At 40.5% G+C, this 12,889-nt stretch overlaps 1 protein-coding gene across 1 annotated transcript; it reads left to right on the top strand.

The window, feature by feature from the left end:
- Window positions 1-1,835: 1,835 nt before the first annotated feature.
- On the top strand, window positions 1,836-10,406 carry OTOL1 (otolin 1). The gene is made up of 4 exons (XM_058555596.1): window positions 1,836-2,196; window positions 5,909-5,998; window positions 8,802-8,873; window positions 9,508-10,406. The coding sequence occupies exons 1-4, from the start codon at window positions 1,836-1,838 to the stop codon at window positions 10,404-10,406; spliced, it is 1,422 nt and encodes a 473-aa protein (XP_058411579.1).
- The last annotated feature ends 2,483 nt before the right edge of the window (window positions 10,407-12,889 follow it).

Raw genomic sequence — 12,889 nt, 5'->3', positions numbered from 1 at the left:
ATTTTACTTGTCTTTATATTCTACGACCCAGCACAGGACCTGACTTCTTAGATGCTCAAATAAATGTTTGTTGAACAAATGAATGTTGCAATGAATGCAATTGTGAACTAATGAAAATGGAATTATTTTATATCTAAACAGAAAGTTACTGTGGTCTAGTTTTTGCTGGGGCTGGACTTAGCTGACCAATGCATAGTAATCATGTTTCATTGCTCAGTCTTGCAGGCGTGGGGGGAGCAGGGGTGTGGAGTCTGTATTTGGAGGGATACAGTGTGATCACCTGCCCTTCACACTTTCTTCTTTGCTTTTATTGTCTCTCATCTTTCCTCCTAGACTGTAAACTCCCTGAGGACAGAGACCATGGCCTATATCCAGTGTCACCACATATAATTTCTCAGGGCTTGTGACACTGTCGATATTCAGTAAATATTGGTAGAATGGATGAACATGGTAGTAAAGACAGCTTGAAGGAAAGTTAGCATTTTGGATTTTTATACGATTTTGGAAACGCAGCATCCTATCTTTGTCCTTTCTCATCTGCTCTGATTTATATCTGTCTCCTCCGTAGCTCTTCCATTGATCCCACTCGTGGATTTATTGTTCTTTAATCTCATCCTTATATGCCACATGATTTGTGGGAGAGTGTTGAGGCTGTGCAATTAAACAGAACCAATTTAAGTTCTGAATTCATAACTTACTGGTTGCATGACCTTGAGCAAGGTACAAACCTCTCGGTGCCTGTTTCCTCCTCTGTGAAGGTGAATGAGAGTGCGTCATCTGCCTGGCAGAGCAATTGGATTGATGAATGGAAGGCACCTACTCCTAGTAGGGGCTCTATAAATAGTAGGTGTTATTGCTATCCTTATTTCCATTCTCTTTCCTCTCTCACTATTTATCCTAATTACTCCTTCCTTTTCCAATCAGAAAACATACATTTCTAACCCTGGCTATCTGTTAGCAGCAACTGGACTGCTGGGAGTTGCTGGAGAATGGACTACTATGAACCATTAAAATTTCACTTCATTGAGAAGCTTATGTCATATCACTTTGAACATTGATAAAAGCCTTAATAAGTATAACCACTATTTTCTCCATTAAAATAATACAAGGATAAACGTGAGTTTTCAGAAAAACTCCTCAAATTATAAAGCAAAGAATTGGAGAGTTAAATGACACGTGAAGAATCTAAGGACATAGCATATATATTTAAATTTATGATTTTTAAATTCTCCCTCTCTCTCCATTTATTACAATAAATTCTAGAAGATTATTCTCACAACAGGACCATTATCCCTGGTAGATTTAAGGACTATTTCACCAGTATTTTTTCTTGAAATAATTGAGTTTGCTGGAATAAACTATTCGGCTCAATATTTTTCATCTCCCTCTAGTACAAATATATTTGATTCCTATAAATCTGAGTGAGGTCAGTCAGGAAATTATACATATTTGTTTTTCACAGGGTATATGAGCTATTAAGTCATGTTGCATTTATTATAGATCATGTTTGCTATTTGGCAAGATAATTTGAATGATTGAGAACAATATTTTAGAACATGTAACACTAGGAAAACAACCAGAAAGGAGAATTGAAGCAAAATGTTCCTTACAATAAATACTTTAAATAAAAAAAATACTCTGTCGTGATTCAAGCACACATTTGCGTATAAAACACATAAAAATGTCATTCAGTATTATGCATACTGTTCATTCTTATGGTTCATATGTGTGTATATAGTTCTGTCATATAAGTATATATTTATATCATGTAGTCTTTTCATTTGGATCTCATGTAATATGTGCATATATTCCTGTTGTATCTTCTAGCCTCAAACATGTGGATGTTTTCTTGGCTTTGTGCCATTTTAATTATTTTGGCTATTGTTGGTATGGACACAATAGCAAAGACCACACCATATACCAAATTTACGAAGAAATCTGAGGGAAGAGAGATGCCGAAGGGCCTAAAGCCGTCCAGTGGCCTACCTCCGGAAGAAGAAAGCCGCTTCATGGAAGTGGCTGAGGTGGCAGAACCAACCCCGGACCCCTCAGCCCTAGAGTCTGCCTTCGGCACTGCCACTCTCTTCCCCTTCGAGAACTTCACTCTCGACACGGCTGACTTCTTTTTGAATTGCTGTGACTGCTGTTTATCTGTCCCAGGGCAAAAAGGAGAACCTGGAGATACTGGAGAGCCAGGTATTTGAAGATACACAAAGCCATATTTCTCACTTGTACTTGCTCGGAGTTGACAGGTGGATTGGAGATGGGACTTCCCCGAGGATTTCCACGTTGTCTTACAAATGGTGACAGGCCTACCTGTAACATTGTGACAAATGCAAATGGGCGCTGTGTTGCCCAATGTGGTAGCCACCAGCCACGTGTGTGGCTATAAATACATATTAAAATTAAAATTAAATAAGATAAAAAATTCAGTCCCTCAATCACACTAGCCACATTTCAAGCGCTCCGTACTCACACGTGGCCAATGGCTACCATATTGGGCAGCGCAGATACAGAGCATTTCCGTCATTGCAGCAAGTTCTACTGGACAGTGCTGGTTAGAGCAGAGACTACCAACGGCTAGTCAGCACTGGTGTGTAGTTCTTCAAGTTACACGTGTGTACTACCTGTACAATCTTCTCATTAATGGCGTGACGTAAAAAGGGTAAATGAAAATTCTGTTGCCTGGTAAGAGTGTGTGCTGACTGAAGGATGTTTGGAGTGCTGTTTGTAGTTAGGATTAGAAACAGAATGCCTGTGAGGTGGAGGATAAAGCACAGGATTCAGTTTGCTCTTCATTGAAATTCTGAGGCAACTCTGTGTCCTTCCCTGTGATTTTCTCTGCTGAATGTCATGGTTACATATTTCAAAATTTAAGATGTCTTTCAAATATATATTATAAATATACTTAGTTTTATTGTAATACATTTCAGCTTTTACATGTCATATGGCAGAGAATTCAAGGTAAAATTCACATCAGAATGTCAATTTCAATTCCCTATTCCCTGAAAAAAAATACATGCAAGTGTTTGCTGTGTCTTGCCTGAAAAATTTAAAGTTATAAGATCAGGAATCATGCATCCTCGTTAAGTTTTTCACTCATTTCGGCCCATTGTAGGAACCTTTTGGGAAATGTGATCAATATTATGCAGAGCTGAAATTGAAGGGTAAGGGAGCTGAGCAGTGGTCTGGGGCACCAAGATTTCAGGATTGCTAAAGCATTATGGGAAATGTAATGAGACTGAGAAAATTATATTTACCAGAATTTCTCTTAGTGTGGTATCTGGCTGGCAAGCTGCGTGGGGGTGAAAACCCCAAGGGTGTGGTCAGCCAAACACAGCTGGTTGCTAAACTGTCTTCTAAGGCTGTGGGTGTGTAACACCAGGGCTGTTCTCAGAGCTCGGCTTCTCCTCTAGATACATATGACAAACATTTTGAAGGTGAGCACGTTATTAACCTGCCCGGGGCACTCATCTTAGTCTGATGGGTTCTGCCATAGAGCAGAGTGGCTCAGAGCTCCGAATGTCGAGTCTATCACAGTCCCACCTCGGGGAGGATTCATTACCTCTCTAAGTCTCAGTTTCCAAAATAGTAAAATGGAATAAGGATAATGCCAACTTCACGGAGTCATCGAGAGAACTGAATGAGTTAAGACACATCAGGACTCCGTGTGGTGCCTGGAATAGAATAAATGCCCAATAACTGCTTATTTTTCCAGTTAGCTGTAGTAGGAGTCTTTTCCTATCTTGTGAAATACTCTGGGTCCGACAAGCTCCTATTTTTGAGATTCATAGAGAAATATTTGTTCTAGCTTTACCAGTGTTTCAAAAACACATTTAAAAAAAAAATCAGAAATCTGAGCAACATTAAACAAACTTGAAAATGAAAATAAACCTATTCAAACCCAACTGTTTTAGTTTTTCTTCATTACCTTTCACTTCGTGGCCACATGAACACACACACACGCACACATACACATTGCATACCTCACATTTGCATTGTCTACTGTAATGTAGATAATAAACGTAGACTTTAAAAACCACAAGCCTAATTTTATAGTTTCTGAATGAAAATGTTTTGAAGTCTGCAGATATATGTAATAGCTAGCAAAGGTAAAATTCCATTTGAAATTTTGTCTCCAGCTTCTCTCATGAGTGCAGTTATAATAATAGCTACGTACTATGTGCAAGAACTGTTAAGCACTTTATAGTGTTTCTAATCTTTACGCAAAATGTTAAAAATATTGTTACATTTCAAGGGATGATTTAATCCCATGTCAGAGTGTTGGGTAATCCTAGAGGGTATACCACCGTCAAGTGGAGAACCTGGAGTCAGACTTGGTCTGTGCCCCTTCTAGCCCCAGCTCTTCCCATATGTCCAGCCTTACGGTATTTACGCTAATCTAACCTAGATGTAGGTCTCACTGGATGGAAGGGGCAGCCTCCATGCCCCTTGTGCCCTCACATGCACTTGCCGTGTGCTCCCTGTGCTATCTGGGCACTGCCCTTTATCATTTCCTCAATAGTATTACCACATTGGGCATTTGGGGGCCATGGGGAAGGGGAGCTATTGCCCAGTGAACTATAATTGGCCATCTTGCTTTCTTCCGCCTCCTCCACCCATTCTTTCTCCATTCCTTTGCTCTCTGCTCTTTCTTCTCTAGACAGAGGAGCTTAACCACCACCTTTGGTTATTTGAGCTTGCCTTTGCCTTAACTTGCATTGCAAACAACTTATTAAAGTTTTTCTTCCAAACAAATGCAGTGTTTCTTCAAAGAGAAATTTTGTTGAATACAATTTTCTCCATTCTATCAACCTTAATTATAATAATTAAGATAAAATTAAGATGACCTATCACAATTTCATTGAGTGCACTTATCTATATGGTTAATTTTCAAAGGACCTGGCCATAAATTGCAATTCGGGGTTGCAAAACAATTCACATGGCTTGACCAGGGCTGGGGTTGCAGGAAGGATAATTATCATAAGCTTAGGGCACCTGTGTGGCCCAGGTAAGTGGAGGGACCTAGGCTGCTGGACGAGCAAGGCTACCAGTGAGGTCTGAGCCCTGCACCGTCTCGCCCTTGCCTGCCTCTGCGCCGCCTTTATCCTCATCACTAGCTCCACCCAAGGCTCTTCTGTCAGTTTCTTAAAAACACCATGGTCTTTTCTACTCTCGTTTTTCCTGAAATACTCATCTATGTATTTTTTTGCTTTGGGAAATCCAAATTTACTCACTGGGTCTTATCTTAATGCCATTTTCTCAGGGATGTCTCCTCTGATCCAGTAAATTATGTTCTTTTACCAGAATCTCCAATAGGACCTTCCTATTTTCCTTTACATCACTAATTACGGTGTGGCAATTTCTATTTATTTGTGTGGTTATTTTTCACGATTTATCTTTCAGGAGCTCAGCTCCGTGAGGGAAGGGACTGCTGAAATGCTGACGGCTGATTCCTAACACTTAGCAGGGTGCTTGGTGTACAGGAGGCCTCAGCAGCAGGTCCTGCAGGAATGCACAAATGGATGAATGGGAAAACCAAAAGTGCTGGGTATTGTGGTTTTATTTCCAATTTGAAAGTGTGGTCCACATGAGGTTAAGAGTCAGATAATCATTTTGCTCTTGTTGTTTGATATCGCACTGCTTCCCTGAATCATTTGATCACTGCCATGAATCCAGTGACAAGTACTAACGGGCTCAATTTATCTACTCAGGTAGTACAAAATTGCAAATCAGACAAAAATATTGTCCTTAGAACTCCTTAATAGTTTATTCTCACTCAGATTTTATCATTAGGACACTGACAGTCGTTGGTCTCAATAAAATGACTGCCTTTGTTTTTTCCCCAGAACTAATGAATTTTAAGAGAGAATTCTTCTGTCCTGATGGTTTTAAATCTCTTTTCCAGGTCTTAAGGGAGAGGCTGGTGATATGGGGATCCCAGGGCCACCAGGAGTCATTGGACCCCAAGGTCGAAAAGGCCAGAAAGGAGAGAAGGGTAGGTGATTATATTCATTTCATGTCAGAACTCAAGAGACGTTCTGCATCATTTTTCAGGAGAGCAATTTGCTCGTAAATACCAGATTCTTGCAGGTGGATCAATTTTTAAAAATGTAAAAACTCGGTAAAGCATATTGTGAGTTATATTTGATATAAAAGTGTTAACATTATAAACAGCCAATTGAGAAATTTTAAACTTGCCTCGTAACATGTCACACACACACACACACACACACACACACACACACACAGGCTCTCACACATCTTGTTGGCCATCCTGCTGTGAGCCACAGAGTATAGTCTCTGGGGAAGGGTCCTTTCCTAAAGACATCTGTGTGAGCTCGTCTTTATGATGCAAATCGATTTTGTACTAGATAGAAACAACTAGAGCAGGCAATCGTGTAGAATATTCCATTCAGATGGATAGCCTACTTGCTAAGGAGAATGTGACATATCCTGTGGCTCACTCTCAAATCAGGAGCAGTGTCAGTGGTGGGAAGAGAACTGAAATAAAATGGAAGAAATCAAGCTCATAACAGTGACCTTGGACCAGTCACTTTATCTCATCTGGAAATTGAGAGGAACAGACTAGATATTTATGCATATCCTGTTTACTATCACAGAAGATTGTAGTTATGTGTGATTTCATAGATCTTTTCCAGCTCAGAAATTCCGTAATTACATAGATGTATCAGTAAAGAGGGCATTCTGCCCTAGAAATCCCTGGTTCTGTAAATGCTTCCAGGTATTAAGGGAAGGCTACAGTTTCATGGGGCCATTTAGAAATTCCTCAGCGAATACCATCAGCCTGTAGGAAGACCATCAATCCATCAAGTTAAATGTTTTAGCTTCAGTGTCACATGTCAGAAGACCTAATATCATCGATACATCATGCTCCACATGGCTCAGGAACTGCCTAACTCATTTCTGGTAGAACACTCAGTGAAGTAACTACTTAAAAAGGCTGCTGAGGTCAGAGAGCTGCTTCACACTTGTCAATTATGCGATTTTCAGTCTCAGAAACATTTAGTCCTTTTGTGGCTGAATTATGTTAGTAGAAAACCCTGTGAAATAAAGATGAGTGACGAACCTCCCCAGTGGTTCATACATTTGGGATGCTAGACTTCTGGAAGTAGAAGAAAAAATACGGAAGTATCCTAAGATAAGGTTCTTAAGAATATGCTTTGATGAAGGATCAAAAGTGGTAATCCATTCAGTCAGTCTCTATAAAGCGGCAACTCTCCTTTCCTTTGCCTTCCAGACTTAGCTTGCACTCTTGGTTAAGATCAAAAGTTAAAAAGATAAATGAGTTGAATGACTGCATTCTCGTTAATCACACCTACTTGAGTAAATTCAGTGTAAGCGGTTAGACTCCTTTAAATGAACTTTAGAACCAGAATATCTCAGTGCGGTGAAGGTTGCTATGTGAGTATTGACAAGGACCGGGAATAGAATTGGTCCTTCACTTCCATTCAGAGTTGGGTTCCCTCCAAAGACATACAGACATTTTCCTGACGGCCTATGGGTTAATCTCCAAATTTTAAATTTTACGTGAAATGGTAATGGAGGCGCTAGCTGCTGAGCGGCTTACGGCAGGATTTCTCTAGTTGGTTTTGTGAAATTTGGGGGAGTCTCTTCTCATGACTTTTAATTTGATTTAGGGTTTCTTTTTCATGGTAAAAATGAAACAAAAAATCTTATTTATATCATAAGTAATATGTTTGGCAACTTGATGCCAGCGAATGTTATATGCAGTTATGTTTGTCTCTGTACAAATTTCTCAACTCTTCGTACCGCAGCTTCTTCCGTGACAAAGTGATGACAAAAACATCTGCTCAGCCTTTCTTGAAGGGAGATGCCATAAACTTTTGTGAATGAAAAATGTTCTAATTGATGAACTGTGCTGTTACATGAGCCTCTCTGGTATATGGGAGGCTGTATTAATATCAAATAAAAATTAATATTAAAGAAAAAAGACTGGATTAAATTTAAAAATCCTGTTAAGAGCTTGGAACATTACCTGGGGCAAAATAAATGCTTAATAAGAGTTAGCTATTATTATTACTGTTGTCATTGCTATTATCATTTACAATTAAAATAAATCCAGTGTGGCTGCACTGCCACAGGATAGGCCTTTAGCTTGGCCCAATATAAAAATCCATTTTGTGGTAATATGGCAAACGTCTAAAAACCCAGATCTTTTCACTTTTTTTCCAAACACGAATTCTCACAGTTCTATAATTTGTCCAAAGAGTATATGAAAAATTTTCTAAACAATACTAAAATTGGCTTTTCCTTGATGCTGTATGACAAAGACAGTATTTTTTTTTTCTGGATGGGTTTTTGTTATGGTGAGTTTTAGCCAACTGCAGAATGTTGTGCTCTGTGTTTGAACTAGATGGTGCATGGCACTGCTTCTCAGGCACTGTGGGGCATATAGAGAAGAGGACATTTCCACTGTTATTCAAAATTCATAATAGGAAAAACACACACACATACATATATGACACAAGGCAGAATGTCATGAGTTTTGTGAGAGATTTGAAGAGCTATGAGAATGCTGGGGGAAAAGCTGTATTCTGTTTGAAGAGGTTAGCACTGCCCCCAAATCTACTTTAAATGGTTTACCATCAACTGGAATAAAATATTCCTAATGATGCTCAATAAATTCTTTTTCCCTATTGTTTTACCTTTACACATTTTGGTAAAGGAAGCATTGGAATATGCATGGTTGTGAAGTGGATGTTAAGTATATCATAACTAATGTAGTTGGAAGAAAAGTAATATTGTTCTCATTTTAGGACTTAAGGGAGAACGTGGGGACCAAGGAACAAGTGGAGTTCCAGGATACCCAGGAAAGCCGGGAGAACCAGGTAGAGTACAAGCTGTATCTGTTGTGTCATGGGTGCAGTCCAGCCCCTAATTTTCTTCCTGTCTGTTATCAGGAAGGTAAGATGGAAATGTAAATTGCCATTAGTGTACTGATTGGCTGGAGTCTAACTAGCACTGGCCTAGGAATTTGGAGACTGGGTAAAAATATCTGAGCTCTGCTCCTCTCTCTAGCTGTCCTTGGGGAAAAGATCTCTTAATCTTTTTCCGTTTCAATTTCTTTGCCTGTAAGATTTTGGGTTCGGATGGACAATATGGAGATTTACGAGAAAACTTGAGTTGGGCCAAAATGTAAAGTGTAATGGATTACAATGGACAATTACAGTTCTAATACTCTTTATTATCTTAAAAGTAAGAAAAAAAAATAGAACTAGATATATGAGGTCAAAATATAAGCTCTCCCTTCCGGGTAGCATCAGCTCTCCCCTCTGAGAGGGTAGCGCTACATGAATGGCTGCGTGCAAGAGTCTCCTCGGCACAGCCACGGCCACTGCAGAGGCAAGAACCTGGTTTCCAGGCCCAGTCAGGTGGTTTTGTGTCTATTTTTGAGCTCTGTGATAATGGCATACTGTTCATAGCCTATGAGCTCCTTCAACATTGTTTTAATTTTCCTTTCAGGTGGACTTGGTCCTAAGGGGGATAGAGGAAACACCGGACTGGCGGGAGTGAAAGGACAAAAGGGCTCAAAGGGGGACACCTGTGCAAACGGAACCAAAGGAGACAAAGGAGACCGCGGGCCTGTGGGCTCACCGGGCTTGAGCGGAGAGCCTGGGGCCAAGGGAGAGAAGGGCGAGATGGGGGGGAAGGGGCCCTGCGGAGATTCCGGGGAGAGGTGGGGGAGAGGGGAGAAAGGCGAGCGGGGGATGAAAGGGGAAAAAGGTAGCAGAGGAGACATGGGAACGGAAGGCACCAGCGGCCCAGAGGGCCTGCCTGGGGCCAAAGGTGATCCCGGGGTTAAGGGAGAAAAGGGAGACGAGGGTCCTCCTGGTCCTGTGGGACCTGCGGGGCCGAAGGGCGAGCTTGGGAGCAAGGGGGTCCGAGGGTCCATTGGGAGGAAGGGCTCTCGGGGCCTCAAAGGCTCCAAGGGGGAGGTGGCCCGAGCGGCGCAGTCGGCTTTCAGCGCTGCTCTATCGAAGCCTTTCCCTCCTCCCAACGTCCCTATCAAATTTGACAGGGTTCTCTATAACGACCAAGGGAATTACAGCCCGGTCACCGGGAAATTTAACTGTAGCGTTCCCGGGGCATATGTTTTTTCCTACCACGTCACCGTGAGGAGCCGACCCGCGCGGATCAGCCTGGTGGCCCGGAACAAGCAGCAGTTCAAGTCCAGAGAAACGCTCTATGGTCACGAAATAGATCAGGCCTCTCTCCTCGTTGTCCTGAAATTAAGCGCAGGGGACGAAGTCTGGCTGGAAGTCTCAAAAGATTGGAATGGGGTGTATGTCAGTGCTGAGGATGACAGCATTTTTACTGGGTTCCTTCTGTACCCAGAGGACACTCCTGAAATTTCTCCATAAACTTGTGTCTTGAACACTGTAGTTTGGGTTCCACGGAATAAGTCAGAGAAGATAGGGTAGTACAATTAAAAAAAAAATACAGAAAAAATAAGGAAAATATTGTACCACCTAGGAGTCAACTACTTTTCCTATTTTAAGACATCACTTTGAAAAATATTTATAGGTATTTGAGAGCATGTCTATTAACTTAGTAGCTAGCTTTTCTTCATTTAGCATTATAATGGCATTTCTCATGCCATTTAAATAATAATATTTGTATACGAAAATATGAATGAGATTTGTAATTAATAAATATTTTCTTACTAAATATCCTCTGTATCTCCTATAAATGTGTGTAACTCTTTTCTGTGTGAATGAGAGGCTAATAGCTGATGTGCCACGATGGGCAGGTATTTCTCAAAAGTTTCTAATTCTGTTGGGAGGGTTGCCTTCCAACAAAATGGAACTATTCTCATGTTAGTTTAGTTCGGGGAGAATACACAGAAAGAATGGTAAAGACTAGCTAAAATAATTTTAAAATTAATCAGTGTAAAGGTTTGCTCATAAAACCTGTATTATATGGACTTGTGTGTTGGGTAAAAGGTAAAAAGAAGGTTGGTAAAGATATTGCTCAGTCATAGCAAGGACCAGTCATTCATCAGATTATTGTGCTTAGAAGAACTGAATATCCCCTACAGATTCAAGAGTAAAATTAAATCATTATTGATCTAAAATTTCAGCCCTTTCTTCATGGAAGAACACTTAACTTAGATAAATTCTTTGGCTTCATTATCATCATCTCTATAATAATTAATTCTGGTTATTCAATGATAACACTGCTGGTACAGGTGGGTATTTGGGAATTCATTTGCAATATGAATATTCAATAACTGTGAATATATAATAATTCAGCAGCCTCATTTTTTAAGAAGCGAATTTATTGAATCCAAATTGAATTTAGTTCAAGGAAGGCATATAATTATGCAGATTTGCAAATCTTAGTGAGCCAAATCAGGGAGTGGGTGATGAGGAACTTTCTGGTCTTGCTCTGCCAGACAAAGTTTTACAAGCATTATTCACTTTTGAGATTTATATATTAGAATAGTGTTTCCCAAACCATGTTCAGAGGAAAACCATTTCTGGAAGTTGTTATTATGAGCTACTGGAAAAAGAGTGGGTTCTGCATCAAACAAATGTTGGAAATGCTACATTCCATCTCTCCCTCTTGAGGATTCATAAAGCATGTTAGCATAGACTCTGACATTCTCACAGAAAGGAAATTTGTTTAATTTTATTTTTTCCTAAGATCCCGTATTTATTTTGAGTATAGAACTCACCAAGTAACATGCCCTTGAACAGCGTTGTGTAGGATGCCAATTCTGGAAATGTTGCATTAGTTTCTCATCTGAGGACTGCCCAGCAAGCTGGGGTAAAGGTCACTCTTGCCATTTCCCCCTTCTTCAGCCATTCTTCTCTGTTTAGATTGTAATATTGCTTACTTGTGGCTTTGCTTGTATTTGTGAGAGGGAGAATAAAATAATTCACGAGTGATTAAAATAGTGATGCTTGCATTTAGAATTTTCTTTCATTTCCAATTTGAGGATTGGGTAGTGAAGAAATTCAGGAGCTTAGAGTTTTGTCTCCCTGTATGTTCATCTCTCTCTCTCTCTCTCTCTCTATATTTCTTTTATTTTTTTTCCTTTATGCCTTCTCTACCATTGGGTTGGAGGGATTTGGGGAGGCTGGGAGCCAACTAACCTAAGAAGATGGAAGAGAAAACCACAACAAAGGATGTGATGTAAAGGACATCTGGGCAGAGGACAAGTAAGGGAGCAACAATTCACACAGAGGATTTATGATCTCCAGCAGGGTCTTACATGTGTGTTTGTGGTAAACATTTTATAGGAAGTCTGAAGTTAAGAGCTTAGGGTTAGGATCCAGGATTGGTGGTTAATTATGAGCTTTTCCCAGGGCATGCAAAGCAAGGAAGTTCTTAGCCTTTGGGATGGCTTTGGGAAGTGGCTTCCAGGTTCTATATGCCACTTTCTGCTACGAGGGTGAAGTGACACAATAGCGTCCCCTTCTCTCAACTATACCATGTCTCCCATCTTGTTAAAAGCACAGAAGTAAAGAGTGGATCTCTCCCATCCCAAGGGTGTGAATACAACCCCTACCTACTCCTACCCTAATGACTGCCAAATATCAGACCTCTCCCCTGCATGCCTGCCCTGAGTGTTAGACTGATGGGGGTTAAACTGACGTCTCATCTGTAACATGGCAAAACCAAGCTTCTGAAATTCCGCCCAAGATGCTCCTCCCACGTCCTGCCCTAACCCGCATAGTGGCAACTTCTTCTGGAGTTGCTCAGGCAGAAAACCTTGTGTCATTTGATTTCTCCCTTTCACGACTAAATCCAATCTGTCAGGAGATCCTTTTAGTGCTTCCTTCAGAATGTATCCAGAATTTGATGACTTCTCACGTCTTACTACCATCACCCTGGTCAA

The sequence above is a fragment of the Diceros bicornis genome, chromosome 15, assembly GCF_020826845.1.
Source record: "Diceros bicornis minor isolate mBicDic1 chromosome 15, mDicBic1.mat.cur, whole genome shotgun sequence".
Taxonomy (NCBI): Eukaryota; Metazoa; Chordata; class Mammalia; order Perissodactyla; family Rhinocerotidae; genus Diceros; species Diceros bicornis.
The sequence above is the reverse complement of the archived record's forward strand: the minus strand, read 5'-3'. Positions and strand labels throughout refer to the sequence as shown.

Bases quoted from the DNA above. Each gene is read 5' to 3' on its own strand.
- OTOL1 (XM_058555596.1), top strand. From the start codon at position 1,836: ATGTGGATGTTTTCTTGGCTTTGTGCCATTTTAATTATTTTGGCTATT. The intron at 2,197-5,908 runs GTATTTGAAGAT...TCTCTTTTCCAG, and splicing joins TGGAGATACTGGAGAGCCAG to GTCTTAAGGGAGAGGCTGGT. The intron at 5,999-8,801 runs GTAGGTGATTAT...TTCTCATTTTAG, and splicing joins AGGCCAGAAAGGAGAGAAGG to GACTTAAGGGAGAACGTGGG.